The sequence below is a fragment of the Schistocerca cancellata genome, chromosome 3 (genome assembly GCF_023864275.1).
Source record: "Schistocerca cancellata isolate TAMUIC-IGC-003103 chromosome 3, iqSchCanc2.1, whole genome shotgun sequence".
Classification (NCBI taxonomy): Eukaryota; Metazoa; Arthropoda; class Insecta; order Orthoptera; family Acrididae; genus Schistocerca; species Schistocerca cancellata.
Window position 1 is genome coordinate 381,128,751 of NC_064628.1, and position 24,524 is coordinate 381,153,274.

Here is a 24,524-nt window from a genome sequence, read left to right on the forward strand (position 1 = left end):
TACTGTCATATGAGTGCCCATTATAGCAAAAACTCACAAATCTTAATGAGTATTCCATTACAGTACCATAATGTTTGTCAATCATTTCTTGAGAACAAATCTCAACTGAATATCCAGAATGTGCCAGACCTGTACTACTTTAAGTGCTGGCTGGAATGCAAAGAACTTCTCTCAACTCTACATCTTGGTCATTGTACACTTTAAGAAACCTAATGGCCCTATGACATGCTAGCTTATATCCATTTTTATAAAAAAATGTGGCACCAATCAGCTGTAGAGAATTATTTATGCATGAAACCTTTATTAGCCTCTACATAAAACCACTAAAATAAGTTATTTAGCAGTGGTCTTGATACTTAACTAAATTTCCTCCTGCTTTGTTGAAGATCAAAAGATGTATTAATCAGTCTCTCCTCATGTATTAATCAGTCTCTCCTCATATCACCAATCTCAACCTAGTTGTTTACATATAATGTTTTTTGGTGAATAGAGTGGTATTCAACTTATGTACATATCAAAGCACTCTTATTGGTTTATCTCCTCAGCACTCTTCCTTTCAGCTTGGGTGTCATCACCTTGCACTGTCATCCAGAGATCAAATTTCTAGAAACTGAAGGAGAGCACAGTGTTTGGTGTGGGTAATGTCTCCCACAAAATGTTTATCTTTCATTTCTTAAAGCCTCCCCATAATAGACTTACTTTATGTTGGTAAGCTCACACAAATCAAATATGGCCACCACTGATTCCAAAAGAAGTAAAGTTGTTTCACAAAACATTACCATCAATGCCACATCTGCTGTTTTTCTGAGTTCCTCACAAATGTCCTGTCACATGCAACCTAATTTGGTGAAAGGAGGAACATGAGTGCTGGTGCTTCTAAAGAAAGGAGATTGTGATTTAACACATTGACAGTGATTGCGTCATTACAGACAGTGAACAAGCAAAGATAAGCATGGATGAAGAAAGAAGTTCTTTTAAAAAACCTATGCTACAATTCACTTTAACTGAATTACAGAAACCACTGAAAACCTATATCTGAGTGGCCATACAGGGATTTTAGCTCTGCTTCCCTGAAATGTGGTCCAGGGTCTTAACCACTGCATCCCTTTTCTATACTGCTGCTTAAGGTGGTGGTGGTGGTGGTGGTGGTTGTTAGAGTGATTTGCAATTAGAGTACATGAAAAGCACTGTCAACAATTGTCTAAAAGACACTGTGGGTATCAAAACACATTCACTTTCTTCTATTATGCCACATTTGCCATCAGGCACACATACAGTTAAACATGAAGGCTGTCAATTTATTGTGTAAGTAATTTATAAGGTCACCATCAAGAAAACAACTGAATAACTGATTGCTGCTAACACCACTTAGAAAAAAAGTACACACTATTCACATCTTACAAAATTCCTGCAGGTATTACAAAGTTCTGTTTAAAAACATAAACTACTACCAAATAAAAAAGCTCCACAATGAAATTACTGCTAAATCGTGACAGGAAACAAATGATACATATTAGGTGATAGCAGACAAAGGACTGGATAAACAATCATCAGAAGGCAGACAGCAGGATAGAATAACAGGAAAATCAATGATGAAATTCTCATACGGTTTATGCAAAGAAGGTGTATACTTTCACATAACAAGCTTCTCAAGAGGACCAAAATTATTGCACAGCATTACATTGTACACACTGAAATCTCTTGGATGGTGAAATAATGCTTGAGGGTTCTGATATCTATATTCTCATGAGGTATTCAGGATATGTACCCTATAACCATTACTGTTGTGACCGCTATGAGGTGTATTTTGCGGGTATAAAATTGTCTACTTTTCTAACAATGGAAAATCCAGGGTGGTATAAGGACAGTATTATGAAAAGATAGATAGCTACTCACCATATTGCGGAAATGGTCAGATGCAAATAGGCGCTACAGAAAGACTATCAAACAAGAAAGATTTTAGCCAAAAAGGTCTTCTTCGGAATTAGTGTGTGTTAGTTCTGTTTACGTGAAAGTTTGTGTGCACATATTCCAATGAAGGCCTTTTTGGCTGAAAGCTTACCTGTTTAACAGTCTTTTTGTTGTGCCTATCTGCAGCTCAGCATCTCCAATACATGGTGAGCAGCAATCTGTCCTTTTCATAATGTTTGACTTTTCTTTTAAGCACAGGCAGAGTAAGCTTCTGTGTGTTATGATATTAAGTGCATATACAACAGTCCTAAACATTATTATATTAAACTTGAAAATAATACCTATTACAAGAAAGGCATAAGTCTACATTTTTTAATCTTCTAAAACAAAGAAATGCACTATCTCCTTAATTTTTATAGGGATGGTGGATGATACAATAATCCAAGTGGCAGGAGAGACAGATGACAAAATTACAACAATGTTGTTTGCTAATGATCTGATAGTACGGGAGAACAATGAGAAGGAAATACAAAACTAATTACATGTATGGGGAAATGTTGGACAAGAATATGGCCAAAAATTCAAGCAAAGAAATGTGAGCTGGTGGTCACAACAAGAAAAAAGGATTGTCCACAATAAACATGATACTGAGTAAGGAGCAACTGAAAACAGTGGACAGTTTGGTATACCTGGCAGGTAAATTGTACAAGAAACAGAAGAAATGACCAAGAGATAGGTGAATCAACAAAGCATGCCGATTGCTTCATGACGAGAGAAGTGTGAGAGAAGTTATATGGAACAAAGAAGTCTCCTAAGTAAGAAGTTAATATACATATATTATACACCAATTCTGTTGTATGCTGCGGAAACTCGCTCATGAAGGAAAGGGGAAAAGTAAGGTGTGAACAATAAAGATGACTCCAGAATGAGATTTTCACTCTGCAGTGGAGTGTGCGCTGATTTGAAACTTCCTGGCAGATTAAAACTGTGTGCCAGACTGTGACTTGAACTCGGGACCTTTGCTTTTCGCAAAGATTCCATGACTTACCAAACGGGAAAGCGCTGGTAGATAGGCACAATAAAAAAACACAAACACACACACAAAATTTCGAGCTTTCGCAACCCCCGGTTGCTTCGTCAGGAAAGAGGGAAGGAGAGGGAAAGATGAAAGGATGTGGATTTTAAGGGAGAGGGTAAGGAGTCATTCCAATCCCCGGGAGCGGAAAGACTTACCTTAGGGGGAAAAAAGGACAGGTATACACTCGCGCACACACACACATATCCATCCACACATATACAGACACAAGCAGACATATTTAAAGGCAAAGAGTTTGGGCAGAGATGTCGGTCGAGGCGGAAGTGCAGAGGCAAAGATGTTGTTGAATGACAGGTGAGGTATGAGTGGCGGCAACTTGAAATTAGCGGAGATTGAGGCCTGGTGGATAACGGGAAGAGAGGATATATTGAAGAGGAAGTTCCCATCTCCGGAGTTCGGATAGGTTGGTGTTAGTGGGAAGTATCCAGATAACTCGGACGGTGTAACACTGTGCCAAGATGTGCTGGCCGTGCACCAAGGCATGTTTAGCCACAGGGTGATCCTCATTACCAACAAACACTGTCTGCCTGTGTCCATTCATGCGAATGGACAGTTTGTTGCTGGTCATTCTCACATAGAAAGCATCACAGTGTAGGCAGGTCAGTTGGTAAATCACGTGGGTGCTTTCACACGTGGCTCTGCCTTTGATCGTGTACACCTTCTGGGTTACAGGACTGAAGTAGGTGGTGTTGGGAGGGTGCATGGGACAGGTTTTACATCGGGGGCGGTTACAAGGGTAGGAGCCAGAGGGTAGGGAAGGTGGTTTGGGGATTTCATAGGGATGAACCAAGAGGTTACGAAGGTTAGGTGGATGGCGGAAAGACACTCTTGGTGGAGTGGGGAGGATTTCATGAAGGATGGATCTCATTTCGGGGCAGGATTTGAGGAAGTCGTATCCCTGCTGGAGAGCCACATGCAGAGTCTGATCCAGTGTGTGTTTGTGTTTTTTTATTGTGCCTATCTACCAGCGCTACACACAGAGTGGCGAAGGGTGGGGGAGAAGAGGAAGGTGGAAATGAAAAGGGAGACAGGGAAGGGACAGAGTTGAAAACAGGGAGGGGAGCTGGGGGATTGCGTTGTTTGTGGGAAGAGACCAAACTGCGAGGTCATCGGTCTCGTCGGATCAGGGAAGGACAGGGAAGGAAGTCGGCCGTGCCCTTTCAGAGGAACCATCCCGGCATTTGCCTGGAGCGCTTTAGTGAAACCACGGAAAACCTAAATCAGGATGGCTGGACGTGGGATTGAACCGTCGTCCTCCCGAATGCGAGTCCAGTGTGAGGGGAGCTGGGAGCACATGCCCGTATTGGCAGCGGGGGAGGGGGAGGCGGGCGGGGGAGTGGTGGCCAATCCCCGTCCCAAATTTCCACTAACCTGTTTCCTGCTGCATCACCTAATCTTTTCCCTTCTCTCCACATCACTCTGTCTCCTTTCAAATTGTATACTGCCTTCTCTCTGTCTCTCTTTTCCCCCTCTCTCTTTCCCCACTCTTCATTTCCACTTTCCTTTCCTCCTCTCCTCCCCCCCCCCCCCCCCCCCCCCCCCCCGCCCACACACACACACGCAAGAAAAATCACTTTCCTCCTCCCTCTATATCTCATAATGCCCTACCCTCCAAACAATTTTCGTCTTCTTGCACAGCCGGGTCACTGTCTAAAAATATGCCTCACTCCATCCTGCTATACCCTATTTACCTCATGCACCCTTCCATTTCCCTTTCAATAATCAGTAACTGATAATCAGTAATCACTCCAACTGTAGCCCTGGGTGTTTGGGTGTCTGTGTGTGTGAATGTGTCTACTCTTACAAGAAAAAGCTTGAAAGCTAATGTGATACCATTTTCTGTTACATGATTCTATGCTCTATGCTCCACTACAGGTGAGTGGTTACCCCTACATTACTTTACGTGTTGTTCCATTATTATTAAACTTTCATCCTGTTGATGTTTGTAATGAAAGCTGGCATGAACTATGCTAGCAAATGTCATACAAAAACTGAAAATTTGATTAAATCTCAAATAGAGATTGACTCACAATGTGCAAAACCAAAGAGATCCACCAGCAGGATGATTAGATTTCAACATTCCACAAGCACTATGCTCAACGAAGATAGGAAAAGTTAATGACATGTTCTTCACTCCACTATTTGTGGCATTTAGTTAAAACTTGTTCCAATAAAGTTACAGCTAACACAAAAAAAAAGACACCCACAGAAAGTTTAACTTTATTGTCTTCTTGCTGTTATATGTTTCTCCAAGAGTAAGCACATGAGTTTAGTATTCTGTGAGATGGTATACAGTTTGCTTTCCACTGACTTCACTGTTTCTTCTTCTTCTTCCTCCTCCTTTTTTTTGCAGTAATCATTTTTTATTTTTGTATTTAAGTTCACATTTTGCCACATAGTTTGTTTTATGACTCACCAACTACTTATTTACTTGCTGTTCCAGAATAATTCCCATATCTCCCTTTGCCAGCTTTCATTAGAACAACAATACTTGCTGTCAGGAACTCTGGGTGGGTTGAACCTACCATATAGGATATCAGTTATAAAACACGACATAATAATGATGTGGACAGTGCCATCATATGTGTGTAATCAAAGACAGCACGGGACACTGACAATATTTTATTTAACTTCTACATTATTGTTTGAAATGTTGGTTGCGGTGACAGACTGGTATAATGAATTCTTCTCAGGTTATCAGCCGAATGGTGGCGTCGTCTTGTCGCAATGTTCAATGAGTTTCGTACCCAACATCATCTGGCGAAGATGATGGGTACAAAACTCATTGAAACGTTGTGACAAGACAGCGCCACCACTCAGCTGATAACCTGACAAGAATTCATCAGTGGAATACGCGGAGAAAGACTGATCTAAGTCGAAAGGTGACAGTGTGGTTGATAATTAACATGTATTTTATGCATACTGAATTCTGACTATTTAGTTAGTTAGTTACTAGTTTGACATATATTGCAAAGTCAAGAAGGTGGATGCTATCTGAAGCTTTCATATTTCCAGATTTTTTCTTTACATCAACCTGGTCTGAATAAGAGAACTAAACTAAGACTAAAAAGTGGTATGTTTGTCTTTATAAACAAAGCGTCTTCCTGAACATGTCACAACATGATGAGCAATAATAATAATAATAATAATAATAATAATAATAATAATAATAATAATAATACATTAGTAAGACATACAAACTTTGATAATAGGCAATAAAATATCACTCTTACACCTACTGGTGGAGCTATGCACAAAAGCAAATCACTTGAAGACAATTAATCTCTGTTACATTACATTCTCAAATTGATTTACTAGTTGATATAATGAAAATCTATGAGAGTACATCACGCAGAAAGGAGTCTTAGACAGGAAAAAGAAGTGTGATGTACAAGAACTGAAAGCTGTGATGGAATTTTATATAACACATATTTGTTGATCAAATATTTTTGCTTATTCAACCATATCATCATCATCATCATCACCATCAGCCAATTCAATCATTAAATGATGTGGCCTCTTCGAGTCCAACCATACAATGGGCTGTTAATTTTCTCTCTCCCATTATTTGTATTTAATGATAACACTGTCAACTCTAGCACTAAATGGGGCACCCAGGATCAAAACTGACAAAGTCAACTTGCGTAAATGAGTTTAAAGTAGAAGTATATCACTATGAGCTGAAACAAGAATATGTTTTAAAATCAGCCATATCCTTGTGTTATAGAGCACTGAACTGTTTGTTATGCAACAGAATGAGCCAAGCCTTGCAGGCAGTAAATTCATAGCTGGCCATGTCAAGGAACAAGTAACAATCTTCATGTCGCAGCATCTTTGTCTGGAATCTTGTGTTACTATATTATGCAACAATGTGACCATATGATTAGAAAAAATAATCCTTATATTCTATATTCTTTGAAGTCATAACATTTCATTTTTACACTGGTCACACCAATCTTTTGCACTAATTTCCATATTCATAGGTTTCTTACCATTTTATAATACTGATATTGGAAAGTACCAGAGTCTGTGGAAAAGAGGAAAAAGGCTGGCTCAAATGACAACACACATAGTGATCAAAGGCATTACTCTTCCTGTCTCTAACACAAATGACGTTAAAAAAATCTCCTGTAGAAACACTTTGGCCCAACATAGGAAGATCTTCAGTCATTTCTGTTTTACAAAACAATAATATTGAAACACCTTGGACTGGTGCTGAGAGTTCCAACACAGTCTCTCAAGTCTGCATCAACGGTTCATGTGAAATGCCTTATGTAACCGGTATTCCACAATCCACCTTATGGTATGTGGTGCATGGTACCCTGTACCACTACTACTCATTTACTTCCCGTTCCACTAGCAAATAGAATGAGGGGGAAAATACTGTCTGTATGCCTCCACATGAGCCCCAATATTTTTTAAACTTATACTCGTGGTCCTTATACACAATGTATAAGGCGACAGTAGGGTTATTCTGCAGTAAGCTTCACATGCCGGTTCTCTAAACTTTCTCAGTGAAGTTCTTTGGAATGAATGTTTCTTCCCTCCACAGATTCCCACTTGAGCTCCCAAAGCATATCTGTAACACTTGCATGCTGATTGAACCTATCAGTAACAAGTCTAGCAGCTCGCCTCTGAATTGCTTCCATGTCTTCTTTCAATCAGACCTGGTACAGATCCCAAACACTTGAGCAGTACTCAAGAATAGGTCGCACTAGCATCCTATATGAAGGCTCCTTTACAGATGAGCCACACTTTCCTAGAATTCTCCTAACAAACCGAAGTTGACTATTTGCCTTTCCTACTACAATCCTCCCATGCTCCTTCCATTTCATTTTGCTTTGCAATGTTACATCCAGATATTTAAACAATGTGACTATGTCACACATGATACTGCTAATGCTATATCCTAACATTATGGGTTTGTTCTTCCAACTCATCTGGATTAATCTGCATTTTTCTACATTTAGAGCTAGCTGCCATTCATCACACTGACTAGAAATTTTGTTTAAGTCGTCTTGTATTCTCCTACAGTCACTCAATGACTACACCTTACTGTACACCATAGTATCATCAGCAAAAAACCACAGATTACTGCCCATCCTGTCCGCCAAATCATTTATGTATGTAAAGAATAACAGCGATTCTATTACACTTCCTGGGGCCCTCTTGATGACACCCTTGTTTCTGATGAACATACGCCATAAAGGACAACATACTTAGTTCTAGAAGTTACAAAGTCTTCGAGCCATTCACATATCTGTGAACCTATTTCATGTCCTCATACCTTCTCCAACTGCCTGCAATGGGGTATTGTGTCAAATATATTTCCGAAATCTAGAAATATGGGCTCTGCTTTTTGCCCTTCATCCACAGTTCCTAGTAAATAATATGAGAAAAGGGCAAGCTGATTTTCGCACAAGTGATGCTTCCTAAAACCATGCTGATTCGTGGACATAAGCTTCTCAGTCTCATGAAAATTTATTATATTCCAACTGAGAATACGTTCAAGGATTCTGCAGAAAACCAACATTACAGATACTGGTCCGTAATTTTTTGGGTCTGTTCTTTTGTGCTTCTCATACACAGAAGTCATCTGCACTTTTTTCCAGTCGCTTGGGACTTAGCTGGGCGAGAGGTTCGTGATAAATGCAAGTTAAGCACACACACACAAATCTCTACTAACCTTTGCTTGTCGTCATTTGTGTGTTCTCTTTTGATCTAAGAGTGCAACAGCCTCTGCTTTCTCAGGAGTTTCTAAATTCTGTTATTAAACCACGGTGAATGTTTTCCATCCTTAATCCACTCACTAGACACATAATTCTCTAGACAATAGTTTACAATCTCCTTAAACTTTGCCTATATTTCCTCTATGTCGATCTTACTGCAATTAAGTGATGTCATTTCGCTGTCTAAGTGAGATGCTAAGAAGTGCTTATCTGCTCTTTCTAACAGAAATACTCTCCTAGCCTTCTTGACTGATCTATTAATGTTTTTAAACGTAGGTGCTATAAAGACATCATGATCGCTAATCACTGTTTCTAAACTGATCATGTCGTCTGCCAAACTATGAGGTGGAATCCAAAATTTTTGGGACTGGTGCTGCCATCTGGAAAGCAGGAGTAGTAGATCTTTGCACCACTAGGTGGCGAGAGCTGCATATCTGGTAAGTCAGTGTGCGGAGTGGCATTCAGCTGCGAGGACATGTTGCATGTCCACATTGATTTCTGTAATACTTTGTGTTTGGTGAGCGGCGATTTTATGATGGATCCGTGAACAGAACAGCGCGTGTATCAAATTCTGTGCAAATCTCAGGAAAAGTGCTACGGAGACCCTTGCAATGATTCAACATGTGTTTGGGGGACAGAGCATGAGAGCAGCAATTGTCCCAGTGGAAGAGCCCCGGTTCTCCAGGACCCAAAAAAGCAAGACAGGTGAAGAGGAAAGTGAAAAGCATTATCACATATTTTCTTTGATACCAAGGGAGTTGTACACAAAGAATTCGTCCCACCCAACCAAACGGTGAATTCCGCATAGTACTCTGACATTTTATGACGACTCAGTGAAGACATGCAGCGTCGATGGCCCAAACTTTGACTTTAAGGGAACTGGCTGCTGCATCACGACAACGCGTCCTGTCACACGCCCTTGCTCACCAGGACCTTTTTGGCAAAATACAACATGGCAGTTGTACCCCACCCACCATACTCACCAAGATTTGGCACCCTGCGACTTCGAGCTATTCCTAAAACTGAAACTCAAATTGAAAGGCCATCGGTTCAACACTCTGGAGAGGATTCAAGAACCATCACTGGTGGTGATGAACACCCTCAAAGAACAGGACTTCCAGAAAACGTTTGACCAGTGGCAGAAGTGCTGTGACTGGTGTGTACGTGCGGATGGGAACTACTTCGAGGGTGATGGTGACCATTAGTCCAAAGGTAAGGTTTTCAAGAGATGGCAGCACCAGTCCCGAAAATTTTGGATAGTACCTCATAGTTGCTCAAGACAGTTTTCAAAAAACATGTTCAAAAGTACTTTGCATGACTATCTGTTGTAACCCCCACAACGAATCCTTAGGTATCCCAGTCTATACTCGGCAGGTGAAAGTCATGTCAAATTAGTATTGTACGATCTGGGTATCTACATGCTACTGAGTGTAGACTTTCTTTGAATGACTCTAGAATTGTCATAGAAGAATAAGGTGGCTGGTAAAAACATCCAAAAATTAACTTGGTTGCACCTAGACTTGCTACATGCGACCAGAAAATTTACTATCAGACTTAATTTCGACCTCAATAGACACAATAGATTTTCAGTGAGAGAAATTCTATTTGAATTATTCTCAGTTTCTAATGATGTTCTTGATATGTTATTATTTCATTTATGTTGAAATACTTTTTTATCGCTATAAAGAAAAGTAACTGCAATGTCACTATTATCATTTATTTGTTTTTTCCAGAAGACTTTGGAATTTAAACAGTGTACAGTTTTATTAAAAAATATATATAAAATTGCAACAAAAACAGCCAAATCATAACTGAAAGTAACAAAAAATCAGTTCATTATGAATCAGATTTTACAAAACAATACAAAGTAAGTATTAAACCATTAAGGATGCAACTATCAAAGAAAAATGTCTGTGACCATCATTGTATTGTCTGCAGAGGTTTATCATCCAAACTGAAAAATACGGCTTCAGTGATATGGCTGGTTTTGATATTAGACACCTCAAACATAGAGCCATTGAAAGATATTTTCAATGGGTTGTTACTGAACGAGAAAAATTTGGTGAATTAGGCATGGAGACAACATGAACATGACAGTGTTTATGGAATAATTTGGTAACTATTCCTAATATTTATTGACTTATCCAATTAAATGGTCCTACTCCATGCTAGTGTTGATCTTTAATTAGAGCATGAGAAGACACTATCTAAACTAGTCAAATACAAGCATGATATGAGTTTACATCTTTTTCTCCCAAACATTATGGTACATCACAGATTGGATCCATATCTACTTCTTCCTCAATTTTCTTACGGCCCTACTTTTCCTCTTACGGCATTTTAGTATATTAATTACATACAGTAGTTACACAGCTGAGAAATGTAAGGAAAACAATTAATCATAGATACATTTATAAGGCTATAGGTTGTAGAGTAAGATTCTCTGGATTAACTGAAACTTTCAGTACTGCTTTGCATAACCAAACTGACCTTTCGACCTTAACTTGGTCTCGGGCTATGCTACAGATCAGTATGTAACCACAACTAAGCTTTTGTATTCACGTTTGTTAGCTTCACCAAAGCATAACTGCCGTGTCACCTTCTAACCTAATCTATATCTTGGGCTAAGTAACAGATTGACTGCTACGTACATACTTCGGAAACCATTATATGGTGTGTGAAGGAGGAAACTTTGTACCATTACTAGTCATATCCTTTTCCTGCTCCACTTGTAAAAAGTGTGTGGGTTAAAGGACTGTCTATATGCTACCATATGAGTACTAATTTCTCTCAACTTTGTGGTCCTTATACAAAATGTATGTTGACAGCTGTACAATCATTCTGCAGTCAGCTTCAAATGCTGGGTCTCTAAATTTTCTCAATCGTCTTCCATGAAAAGAATGTAATGTTCCCTCCAGGGTTCCCACTTGAGATCACAAAACATGTCCACAATACTCGTGTGTTGCTCGCTCGCCTCTGCAATGCTTTCAAGTATTCCTTTAAACTGACCTGATAATAAAAATCCCAGACAGTAGAGCAGAACTCAAGAATGGGCTGCACTTTACACATGTACCACACTTTCATAAAATTCTATCAATAAACTGAAGTGAACTGTTCACCTTCCCTAATATCATTCTTACAGGCTCATTCCATTTCATATCACTTGGGAATGTTATGGCTAAATGTTTAATCAACGTGACTGTGTCGAGCAGCACACTACTAGGCTGTATGCAAACATTACAGGATTGTTTTTCCTACTCATCTGCATTAACATACATTTTTCTACATTCAGAGCTGGCTCCCATTTATCACACCAACTACACTGGTGTCCAAAACTAAAGCAACAAACTGCCATTTCCCTGTCCTTTGTCTAATTCACGATATAATCATACAAACTGTCAACTGATGTGTTTATGATTGTGTTCTGCAGGGAATATGGTATCCTGACCAATGGACAGCCATGCCAGCAATAACGTCAGGGGCCCTATCTAGTGGGGTAGTATTTGCAGGGTAGTTCCACATTCACAATTGCTGTGTACGCAGTCACAGACCGTACAGTACGGCACACAGAAGACACCTATAGATGCTCTGTGTGAAGGATCATAGAAAGAATGGAAGCAGGAGAGTCGCAAACTGTTACAGCATGAAGGCTTAATGTGAATTGTTCTGTTGTTTCTTGGATGAGGAGACAGTTCATAGAGCCTGAAACTGTATCCCAGAGACCAGAACAGGGTCAACCATGTGTGACATCAGAAACAGTGAACCGTTAGTTGGCTGTAAGGGCATGATGGTACCCCCTTCGCACTGCACTGCAACTGGCATGTGACCTCCCAGCATCCCCTGGATGTGTTGTATAGAGGCAAATGTTGTACTGAAGGCTTCAGCAGAGACGTCTTCATTGTTGGAGACCTTCTGTCTGTTTACCTCTGGTGTCTCTTCACAGAAGGGAATGTTTAGAGTGAAACTGCCAACATGGCACCTGGACAGTCATAAGGTAGGCCAATGTTGTTTTCACAGGTGACTCTCAATTTGGTCTGGAGAGTGATTCTCAATGGATACTCATCTGGAGGGCACGTGGAACACAAATTCGGGACCCAGACATTGTGGAAAGAGACTGATATCGAGGAGGATCCCTAATGGTGTCGGCAGGGATTATGTTGGCCACTCGAACTCCTCTTCATGAAATTGTATGGGTGAAACGACAAGATTTAATTGTTGTCAGGTATCATGAGATCTTGGGATCTCATGCGACTTTGTATTGATGGACGATAATGCTCGACCGCATAGAGCACGGGTGGTTGATATTTTTTGGGGAATGGAAGATATTGCATGCATGTCATGGCCTGCTCACACTCCCGATTTCAATCCCACGGAGCATGACTGGGATGCACTATAGAGATGGGTTGCATACCGTCAGCATTCACCAACCATTCTCCAAGGCTTGTGAGCAGCTCCGCAGGAAGAATGGGCAATTATTGTCTCAACATGAGTGTGATAAAACCATTCACAGCATGTCCCATCATCATCAGGCCTGTATTGCTGCCAGAGGTGGTCACATCCCATAGTGAGCACATTAACCAGTTGTCAGAATGCATGTACAAATCCGTTAAGTTGGGAAAAAAAAACAGAGAACATTTTTGTCTACCATTATGCATGTTGCAGTTGATTACATTCTGTATTCTTTACATTGTTTCTACTTTAATATCATCTGTTTATACTGTTTTGTGGCAAAATAAAAGCAATTCTGCAGAATTTCTGTTTGTTGCTTTAATTTTTTTCACAAGTGTAGAAATTTTGTCCAACTCATCTTGTATCATCCTACAGTCACTCATCTTTGGCACTTTCCCTTACACGACAGCATTATCAATGAACAACCACAGATTGCTGCCCATCCTGCCCACTGAACCATTTATGTATGTAGAGAATAACAGTGATTCTATGACACTTCTCTGTTCGCCAGATCATTTACAGAAAATAAAAGCAGTCCTATCACACATTCATGTTGTACTTCTGACAATACCCTTGTCTCTGATGAACACTTGCCATTGAGGACGATGTACTGCCTTCTATTACTGAATAAATCTTCAAGCCACGTACAATTATGGAACCTAACCTGTATGATCATTGTACCTTTGTGAACAGTCTGCAATGAGGCACCACGTCAAACTATATTTTTATTTTATTTTTTTTTTTTTAAAATCTACGCTTTCCACGATATCGTGTGAGAAAAAGGCAAGTTGAATTTCACATGAGTCATACTTTCAAAATCAGACACCCAAATAGGAAGTGTTCTAAACCTCAACTCGGAACAAAAAGAAAGAATGTGTTTCACAGGATTGTAGATAAATTTCAACTAATACAGCAACTTACTAACTAAAAATTAAATGAATGGGCTCTGGTAAAGTGACTATAGCATTTTCGAAGCTAAGCTTCCTATGTGCATGAAATAGATACATTACAATCAGCTTTATTATCAGTTTTGACTTATGGCCACATGAACTCTTAATGCAAATACAATCCTAAAACTCGTTATTGTTTAGTGAGAAATCAAGAGTTTCACGCTACAGATTAGGATACTATGAGAGACAAGAAAACAAGTAAATAGATCAGGGAACAGACTGGAGAGGAAAATTTAATAACATCTCTTCATCTATCCCTAACTACTCCAACATATATAAACTTGAAGCAGTTGACTGTACTCAAAACTTGGACTTCGTCTACTTTTTTTTTTTTACACCCCAAGGGTTTCCTCCATTACCAAACTGATAACTTCATAATGCCTCAGGATGTGTTCTATCAACTAATCCTCCTTTTAATGAAGTTAAGCTTTGAATTTATTTTCTCGCCATTTCAATTCAGTATCAGCTCATTAGTAATCCGACATACCATCTAATCCTCAAGCATTATTCTGTATACCACATTTCAAAAGCTTCTATTCTCTTCTTGTTTGTTTATTGACCACAACTCACTCCTGTCAAAGACTACACTCTGACAAATACCTGTAGAAAAGGCTTCACCACACTTAAATTTCTCTTTCCCAGAAAATTTTTTTCTTGCTATAGCCAGTCTGCATTTTGTATCCTCTCTAATATGGCCATCATCCGTTATTTGCTGACCAATTAGACAGAACTTATCTACTACTTTCAGCATCTCACTTCCTTCCTAACCAAACAATCTTCCACGTCTTTTGCCTTCTCTGACTGAATTACAGTCTCATCAGCGAACCTCAAAGTTTTTATTTCTTCTACTTGGACTTTAATTCTCTTCTCAAATTTTTACTCACTACACCCCAGTCAGTAATAGGAAGCCAGGTAAGTACATTATCACTTGGCCAAAGAAGTTCTTGCCTGGAGTACTCAACATGAACTGTACCATGGCTTGTGCAGAATGTGTGTAGGTGTAGAAAAGCCCGAGATATTGACATAATAGATGGGTAAAAGGAATCATAAAATGTGCAGCGCTGACCAACATGGATATGATAGTAAGTGTGGTATTAAAGGGTCTGAATTATAAGGTTATCAGTTCCTCCATCATTGAGGGACTCCACTGTTAATGGTAATGAGAAGAATACACAGACACCTTTCCCACTGTCAGATCTATTTGTAATAACACATTATAATAGTTCAGACTAAAATAATAACAAGCAGCACAGGAATGTTCGGACAGCTAAGAAATACAGTTAGTTTATGGAAGTTAAGACAGAAGCATTCCATTCAAGCAAGCAGAGATACTGTCAGGGGGTGTTAGTGCAGGGACGAATGTAGCTCAGAGTCACCTAGGGCTAATTACTGGTGCACAAGGCATACCCACCATAAAAAAAGGATTGTTCTGCAGACGAATGTAATGGGTGGAGAAGTCTAGAGGAGGGAGGGAGATTAGGGTTTAATGTCCCATCAACATTGAAGTCATTAGAGAAAGATCAAAAGCTTAGATTGCTGCAAGGATAGAGAATGAAATTGGACACGCTGTTTCAAAGGAACCATCCCGGCATTTAGGCTACGTAGAGCAATTTAAGGAAATCACAGAAAACCTAAATCAGAATGGATAGATGCAGATCTGAACCATTGTTCTCTTGAATGCGAGTTCAGTGTGTTAATCACTGCACCATACTGCTTGGTCTAGAAGAGGGAGGGCTTTATTTAGCAGTGGACATCAAGTGGTTGAGTGTGAAGATGAATCCTTCACATGGAAATTCATGCATGGGTATTACAATAACCTCAATACCAGGCAGCAATAAATATTTTACAAATAATATATGAATAAATATGGGAGAAATGTGAGATACGGAAAGTTATTCGAGCAATAATAAGTTCTTTTATTAAGGCTACCAGAACCAAAAGAAAATAAAGAATATACCACCATTCATAAAAGCAGATGAAAATGATGTCATAAATATAAAATTGCTACTGCAAACTGGAATACAAGATAGCTGTACGGGAGAAATAAGTCCCATCAGTCACTTATTTGTTTAGTAACAACAGGACACTCCAGTCGAAAATATTACTGAGGACGTGAAAAACAACTGGTATAGTAAATATAAACAGTGCTCATGTCAAAAGGAATCTGATATAAAAGTCAATACGGCCATTTTCGCAATTTAGCCGGACCTGGGGTCTGTAAACAGTACAATTACTTGCCTGCTTCAGATATTTCATGTTCTTGAAAAATCGATCGGATTTCATATTATATAGACACTTCTCGACTGGGCAATGATACTGAAATATTGTTTGTGAATCGCCTTTCTTCAGTAAATCAATATTCGCTTTTTTATGATGTTTACTAAGATGCATATCCAAATTCGACGTATTAAGAAATGTGCCACTGCAGCCTTCTTCAGGGCACGGAATATTTTTCTTAATTCCTGACAGCTCTGATGGCAAAGGGCAGACTTTTTTAACGGTCCAGTTACTCATTATGCTGTAACAAAAGAAAGACTATTGGTACACAATAAATATGAACACGTAAAAATTGCTGCCTTACGAACAATCGCTCACATGCAGGACGAAAGATAAATGAAATCGAATGCATGTTTTTTATACTCGATATAAAATATTATACTAACAGGTTAACTTTTTCGTACAGTTGATCGGTTGGGATTCAAGCCACTTCGAATAGTCTCCACGAAAAGCAGTTCACTCTAGCCTCTCCCTGTGAAAAATAGCTACAACCGGCAGCATACATATGTGTAATAATACTGCACCAATACAAACGCAGTTGACCTACGGCTGAACAATGCGAATGTGCCGCAGTAATAAAAACTACTGCAACAAACATCGTTACAATTACAGTCCATCAATCGGCAGTATTGATTAGCATGAAGCAGACGATGCCATAACGTTGGTATAAAACCAGTTCTTCCTTCACATATAAACTAACAATTGGCCGCGCAAATTTTTATAAATCTTTGCATAAAGGACAACATTTATTAGTATCCAAAACTACCACAAACAAAGTTGTTTACGGATATGACGTTCAGCACCAATGCTCACAATCAAACTCATAGACAAAGATTATTGAGCTGTCTAAGTGCATCAGGAGACATAACACATTGATGAGAAGAAAAATTCCCAGGAATTGTTGTCCTTTTATTCTTGAACCCCGTACCCGCAAGTTGCAAGCAAACGACAGAAAACATGAAGCGAATGTCTCTTCATATTATCAAGCACAAGAGAATTCATCATTTTTAAGTGAGGTTAGTAAAACATTTTCAACAAGTAACTAAAGGAAGCAGTGTGGAATATCTTTATCTAATCATTTTTGAGACATCAAGTGACAGGAGTGAGGGAGAAATATAGCAGATGGATGTTTCATGTTTGGGAATGCTAGTGGAAACTGTTAAATAAAGTGCACCGGGTAAAATGGGTCAGCAATCAAGCAAGATAAATGTTAATTCGCATAGAAGTCTTGCTAATGATGAAGAAAAAGCACTTCTGTCTTATTTTAAGACTATTTGTAAAGGAAAGAAACATGCAAATAGAGAAGACTTTAAGGTATGCTTCATTGTATCACAAAACAATAGGGTAATTTCAAGTTACCATAAATATATTAAAAACGCGTTGTGCATAGAAAGCCATAGTGACAGTTTTGTTTCCTACCATTAAAATACAAATAACAGGGATAATACCTTTAAAATCAGCCGTGTATATACAGCCTTTATTTCACTGAGTGGCGTTAAGAGATGGAAACCATATTTTACCTGTGTGAAAAAGTAAATCGTTTTTAAGGGAAGTAGTTGAATCTATACACCAGTTGTTGCGCTGTAGAGTATCATACTTAAATATGTATTGAAAGATGCTGCGCAAATTGTAATTTCGTTAGTCTGTTGCCATAGTCTCTATGAGCTTTACTATTGGGAATGTCCAGTATTATACAGAATATCAATGTTGTATATGCAGTCAGATGACTGTACAAATGTAACATGATTGCCTCAAAGGCCAGACACTACGCATACTGAATGAAGGGATGTGAATATGATGAACAATGATTCGGCAGAACCCACGAGAAAATAGTTTTCGAAATATCATACTAGGATCAATGTTTTTTAATCAAATCATGGCAGGCGGTAGATGGAGAAATGTTAATCATTATTAGAGCAGCACATTCAATATATTAATAAACATTGGCCCACCTACTTCTTCCATGATTTAATTAAAACATTGATTCACTCACTCAGTGGTTACACAGGCACCTAAGAATACAGCTTAAATTTCATGACATATTCTGTTTTACAAGACAAATTCTGCACGATATATTCTATTGCGTCACCACATAATTTTGTACACTCCATATTATGACAACTGTTGCACACTAAATGACACAATAACGTACCCCCCAAACACATTGTCTCCACATAAACTGCTAGAGCAAGCAACCTCTTCATCCAGTGCACCCTCTACTCAACATTTCACTTCCACTCCAAAACACACACCATGGTCTCTCTGACATACCGCAACAATTCATGGCACAGCACAATTGGGTCAAAGAAGATGGGTGGTATCCCATAGCCAAGTATACCAAGTAAGGGGGCAGGAAGGAGTGGGCAGAGATGGAGGAGGAGGAAATGTGTATAATACGTGTGTAATGCATATACAGTCAAAGCCACGTACTAAAGGCTAGTATATAAAAGTAAGAAAGAATGAATGGCTGTGAAATGAAATGTCTTTTAATTAATATGGTTTGTACTAACCTCAACTGCAGTTATAAGTTGATACTACTATAGAGATGCGTACGTGATAAATAATAATAAAGAAGTTTAAGCCATGAGTGATTTACAACTTGTGCCCATGATGACGCTTCTCATATGTATTTATATCCTTCTTGTAATCTACAGGTTTTGTGCTATAATGCACCAGTGCTTAGATGTGCAGTTTTGCGCCATTCACGTTAGCAAGCATCATATAATGCAGGCTACAGGCACATTTTTCTCGATGTGGAATACCCTTGATACATAATGCCCAAGGTGCCTTTGTCTAAATCGGCCTCTCCAGTGCATTGAGTTGCTTGGCAACTTATTGGATACGGGTAGTATCATTTCAATTAAGACTAAAATGATGATTAAGGAGGCATAATGCACCATCCTTTACATTACGGTATGTGAGACATTGGACAATGAGTCAGTGACTGTTATATCGAAAGATGAGGAATACGGAAGTCTCTGATTCCACCCTTCTGCTTTAACCCATGACGTCACCAACATGGTGGAAACAACCATTCTCGACATTTTCAATATGGCACCTATGACGTCATTTCATAAACAACAAAAAACAAAAAAACAAAAATACATATAAAACCAACTCACACACACACCTCTCTCCAAAAATATAATCAAACTAACAGGACCAGTGCGGGAAATTGGGGGTTTTTGGGTAGCGACAAACTAAGTATAAACACATACCGACACACTCCACAATCCCAAATCACACAAAAGACGACATAAAAACACCACAAAATTCCCAAATTCCACTACACTTACAATATCGACAGGAATCAGTCACTTCCCTTCACCTACATAGCTCAACCGGAATTGTCGATACCACAAAATAAAAACTATTCCAAAAATTATAATCACACCACAATTACTGATACCACAAAACCAACACCTAAAACAACAAAAATTGGAATCGGACACTTCCCTTGACCTGTATGGTCAACAGCAGCTCATGATACCAAAACACGCATAGCTACGACGACACATTGGAATCGAACACTTCCCTTGACCTTATAGGTCAACGACAGCACACTATACCAAAACACACGTAGTGCAATCGATCACTTCCCATGACCTATGTAGCTCAAATATAACTGACGATACCAAAAAAATTGAAATAGAGTACCTCCCCTTAAAATACATAAATCAACAAGTGCCGAAACCAAAACATGAACCGCCAACACATGCAGTAAATAACACCAACCCAATAACACATGAAAACCCCTCCGAACATCACAACACACAAACAATAGACCCAAAAAAATGACAGCCTACTGTAAAAAAGTCCAGGCGCTTCACACTAACCCCCAACTCTCATATTCTGCTTGCATACATCGTATTTCACTATCTCCGTCACAAGCCCAAAAAGTTGCAGAAACTTAATGAAGGACAACATGTCGCCCCCCCATTTCAGCCTGCAGACGCACATTATTAAATGTAGAAGCCACATCCATACCTAACAAAAGAAGCCCACATTGAATTAAACGACTTACCGCAAACCGATAACATCAAACGACATTGCAATAACAAACACAATGGAAACTTAATTCTTAACTCACTGAAACTAATTTCCATTCTATAACAGTCACAAAATGTACACTTCAAGCACCAACACCCAGATGAACCCAGTACACCACCAGAGGACACCACCAACCGCAACAAGACATCTACAAATACAACACGCTCATAAACTAAACTCTGCGCCATCATGACGCCACACAACACAACACTCTCGTCAAGGGTCAAAGCTGACGGGCGGGATCGGAGACCTCCGTTGACAGCACCAGAAGTGGCAACCTTCCTTCATTGAGTTCCAAGAACTGTATTCCAAGACTATAATGCTTGCTTAAATGTTGCTACAAATCTTTTTCTTCCCTTTATGGGATGTAGCTCCTTTCTTGTCCTATTTTTTGAGCTTGCATGTAGGCCATTCATCACCATCATGACTCTTTTGTGACACTTGTCTTGTGTATCCAGTACAGCTGTATGTTGGATTCAGAAGCTATCTGAAATGCCATTGGAGGTGTCATTTTTTATTCTCACAGATGAGCTTATTATCCATGGGTTTGCTTAGCCAAGCTTCACACGTATTGAGGGAGGTAGAATTGGCATTAAAGATGCCACTTTCAACGAAATACAACTACATTGCTGGCCATTAAAATAGCAGCACCACAAGGGTGGCATTCAACAAACATCAAACTGGCTTGAAGTGGGCAAGAAGTTTGGATATGCAAATTATTTGCATTTCAGCACTACTGTACAATGTAGATAGGCTAAGATTAATGGCATACACATTCTATGTAAGGAAAGATAGTACAGTGAGTTTCTCTTTCAGATGTCGCATTTGAAAGTTGTTTGTTTGTGAAGAGATAATTGCGTGGCTCGTGTGAGAGGTAGACACGCCTACCACCAAGTGTCAGACTTTGAGAGCTGTAGAGTTGTGACGTGTCAAGACTGCAGTTTATCGTTCTGCTATATTGCTGCTGATGTCAATCAGCATTCCACAACTGCTGTGCAAATATAGAATTGATGGGTTTAGGAGGACTTTCCTCAACCCTGTGCAGGGTCTTGGCGGCACCTAGTGACTCGTGCCCAACAGGATAGCCGTATTGATTGCATAGTTGTGCAGGATTGTACAGCCACATCAGACCTCAAAATGGGCTTATTTGCATTAAAGCAAGTGTCCCCACTGTCAGAGCTACATCTGGAACACAACAGACTGTCAGCAGTGACCACTGTTGGGGCTTCCCATGACACAGCACGAGAGATGCGCAAAGGCGACGTGTGCAGACATGTTTGTGGCTCCGTGTCGTCTTTTCAGATGAGTCTCAATCCCGTGTACAACAACACGATGGACGTACCAGTGTATGGAGGCTTAGAAGAGCACACACATTGCCAAGTTGCATTTCTTGTCATATGGGCCCTGCAATTGGTATAATGGCGTGAGGTGTCATTAGGTCCACAATACATACTCATCTGGTTTTCATAGCCAGGAATTTGGTAGTGCTAACCCAGTGGTAGTGCCATGTCTTAGGTGTCTATCACACCTTCTTTCAACGAGGTAAAGACTGCATATTGCCTATGCTCCCCTGACCTGCTTTGACACAGATGTTGTTAAATAGTTGTCCTGGCCAGCACATTCTCCATATCTCTCGCCAATCATAAACACATGCTCTAAATTTTATTTCACATTCTGTAGATTCTACCTACTTTACTTTTCACAGACTTCTGAAGTAAAACTTCATTGTTTGCAATCCTTCCTGGTATTTTAATGCCCAGTAGCGATTTTAAATATCTTATAAAATGAAAGAACTTAAATTATATACATCTGTCTGTTAATTAAAGCCAACTGGTTTGGAGCTAGTTATAATTTTTTATGTAGAGACTGACTGGACTGAGCCTCATTTTATTAAAAATTAGGCGTTTGATTATTAGTCCAGCTGGTCGCTGTAATTTGCCTGCCAATGAAAGGAAAGCTAGTGTAATAGCCTGGACAGCAGGACGACTTGCTGAATATAAATGTTAAACATGGATAAGAGATTCTTGAAGGGATGGATGAATTTTACTAATTTGAATGTGGCATATGTAGAGGAGGAGGATAAAAACCCACAATAGCAAGGATTCCGTAAGAGAGAGGACATTTTCTTGTAATGTTGTACAGACACAACATCAGCAGTAACGTGAACTAAGTTTAATTTTGCTTCCACAAGAAGAGATTCACAGTATCACTGAATGAAGTATAGAATGGTACAAAGTCTCATAACTATAGAACCCATCAGTATACGGTCTTGTTGTTGAGCATACAATAAGTAAGTAAACATAAGTGAGGCCAAGGGCCTGACACACAAGACTTATATTAAGCAGCTGTGCACATGTCACAGTGCTTGTGCACATGTCACAGTGCTTGCTGCGCCGCCTGTCCAGGCTGCAAGGTGGCCTCTCGAGACCGGCCGTGGGGGCACTTGTATCACACACTGTTTGATTATGTGTGCTCACACAGTAGGGTTACAACACTCTTTCCACCGTGGGGAAAAGAGTTCACTGTGAAGATATGTCTCCATCAGTAGGTGATGATGCCTGGAACAGGAGAATATAGTCTGAAATGGTGCAAGCAGGTGCACTGTCCACTCCCCTGCAAGAGGTTGTAAGGGAGCACTGGTGACGATGGTGCTGTATCCATGTCCACATCTGGGTACGCACTGGGGGGTGCAAGCAGCAGGAAATATTGCAGTGATGATGGGCTGCGGAGCTGGATGTAGGTCCAGCGTTGACTCTCCACCTGGCGGTGGAGGCACCCAGAGCGAACATGGCACAGGAATTGGAGGAGGTGTAGACTGCGCCAAGAGGGACAGTGCTGATGGTGGAGGTGGCTGCAGGGGTGGAGGGCTCTCTGTGTGTATGGTTGGTCATGCATGGACAAAACTGGTTATAGTATAATGACAAGAAACCATCAGAGGTGCACATGATGTAGATGTGGTATCCTCGACAGTGGTGGATGACCGCAGACCCAGATGGGGGACCCCAGATAGTAACACTGCAAGGCGGATGCCAGCAAGTGGCCATACATTGGTCGGAGCAGGTGAAGGTGTATACGGGGCCGACGGCTGAGAAGCAGCTCCACAGTGTTAGTCACCCACCAACTGGAGTAAACCTATATGAACTTGAGAACCTATCGAAGGATTCCGCAGGAGAAGATTGAGCAATATATTTTTTCGTCACTGCTTTGAATGTAGGGACCAGGCACTCTACCTCTCCATTGCACTAGGAGTGCCAGACGCCCCTCATTGTACAAGAGTCTTTGAAATCTAGAGGTAAAAACTGTAGGCTATTGTCTGTCACAAACCTGTGTGGCAGTCGTCCTAAGGAAAAAATCTTTGAGAGGGCCATGATCACAGCTGCCATGGACATGGAGAGGAAACAAACCTCATAAGGAAATTCTGAGAAAGCATAAACTATTACAGGCCGAAAACAGTTAAGCAATGGACCTACAAAACAAACATGAATACGCAAAGAGGTGCTGGGTGCCGGGCCATGAGAAAAGAAAGGCATGTGGTGCTACCTGATGGGTGATGCACTGTGTGCAGGCTATCAAAACATGCACGATCTTATTTTCACCTACCCAGTCCAAACGTGTGGCAGTGGGCCAGCAATTTTCTACAAGAAACACCCTGATGATTCAGGTGGAGAAAGTGGATGATATCTTGCCACAATGCAAATGGGATCATATCCCTGGTTGCAGAGTCTTCGGTAGCCAACAGTAACATACCTTCAAGAACTCAGAGGCAGTGGCAGAGCATAATAGTTACGCAAAGTATCACACTCTTGGCCAGGTGGTTCATCTAGCCAGCCATGGTGGAAAAATTATTGCAAGACAGGATTTGCCAAAATATGAGAAATGGCAATGGGAAAACCATCCTTGGTGTTTTCGGCTTCAATGTGTAAATAGAAACACGAAGTTCATCCTGATCAAATGCTGGATGAGGGCCAATTGGCAATCGAGCAATAACCGAACAAGATGCCTAGTGTAATTTTGACCATAACACACTCACAGGTGGGCGACCTCTGAAAAGGGATATCTTTA

The 24,524-nt window shown here is 40.0% G+C and overlaps 2 protein-coding genes across 8 annotated transcripts in view; one reads left to right on the top strand and one right to left on the bottom strand.

The window, feature by feature from the left end:
* LOC126175081 (uncharacterized) overlaps window positions 1-24,524 on the bottom strand; it is a 105,439-nt gene that overhangs the window by 18,813 nt on the left and 62,102 nt on the right. Inside the window, exons 1-2 of one of the 2 annotated variants that reach the window (XM_049921614.1) lie at window positions 16,799-17,257; window positions 16,374-16,653 (exon numbers count right to left, since the gene is read on the bottom strand). The exons of the other annotated variant lie outside the window; for it this stretch is intronic. Of the exons in view, the coding sequence (XP_049777571.1) occupies window positions 16,374-16,649 (276 nt within the window). The 5' untranslated portion in view covers window positions 16,650-16,653; window positions 16,799-17,257. Of the gene's footprint in view, window positions 1-16,373; window positions 16,654-16,798; window positions 17,258-24,524 lie in introns of those variants that run through there. 2 annotated transcript variants of the gene reach the window in all.
* Window positions 17,264-24,524, top strand: part of LOC126175083 (MTOR-associated protein MEAK7-like) — a 56,806-nt gene continuing 49,545 nt past the window's right edge. For 4 of the 6 annotated variants that reach the window (XR_007535519.1, XR_007535520.1, XM_049921618.1 and 1 more), the window contains exon 1: window positions 17,264-17,428. Coding sequence is in view for 3 of the 6 variants with exons in the window: in XM_049921618.1 (XP_049777575.1) it covers window positions 17,288-17,428 (141 nt within the window). In the remaining 3 variants the exon portion in view is untranslated. Of the gene's footprint in view, window positions 17,429-17,511; window positions 17,727-24,524 lie in introns of those variants that run through there. The other 2 variants (XM_049921619.1, XM_049921621.1) reach the window with 2 other exon arrangements.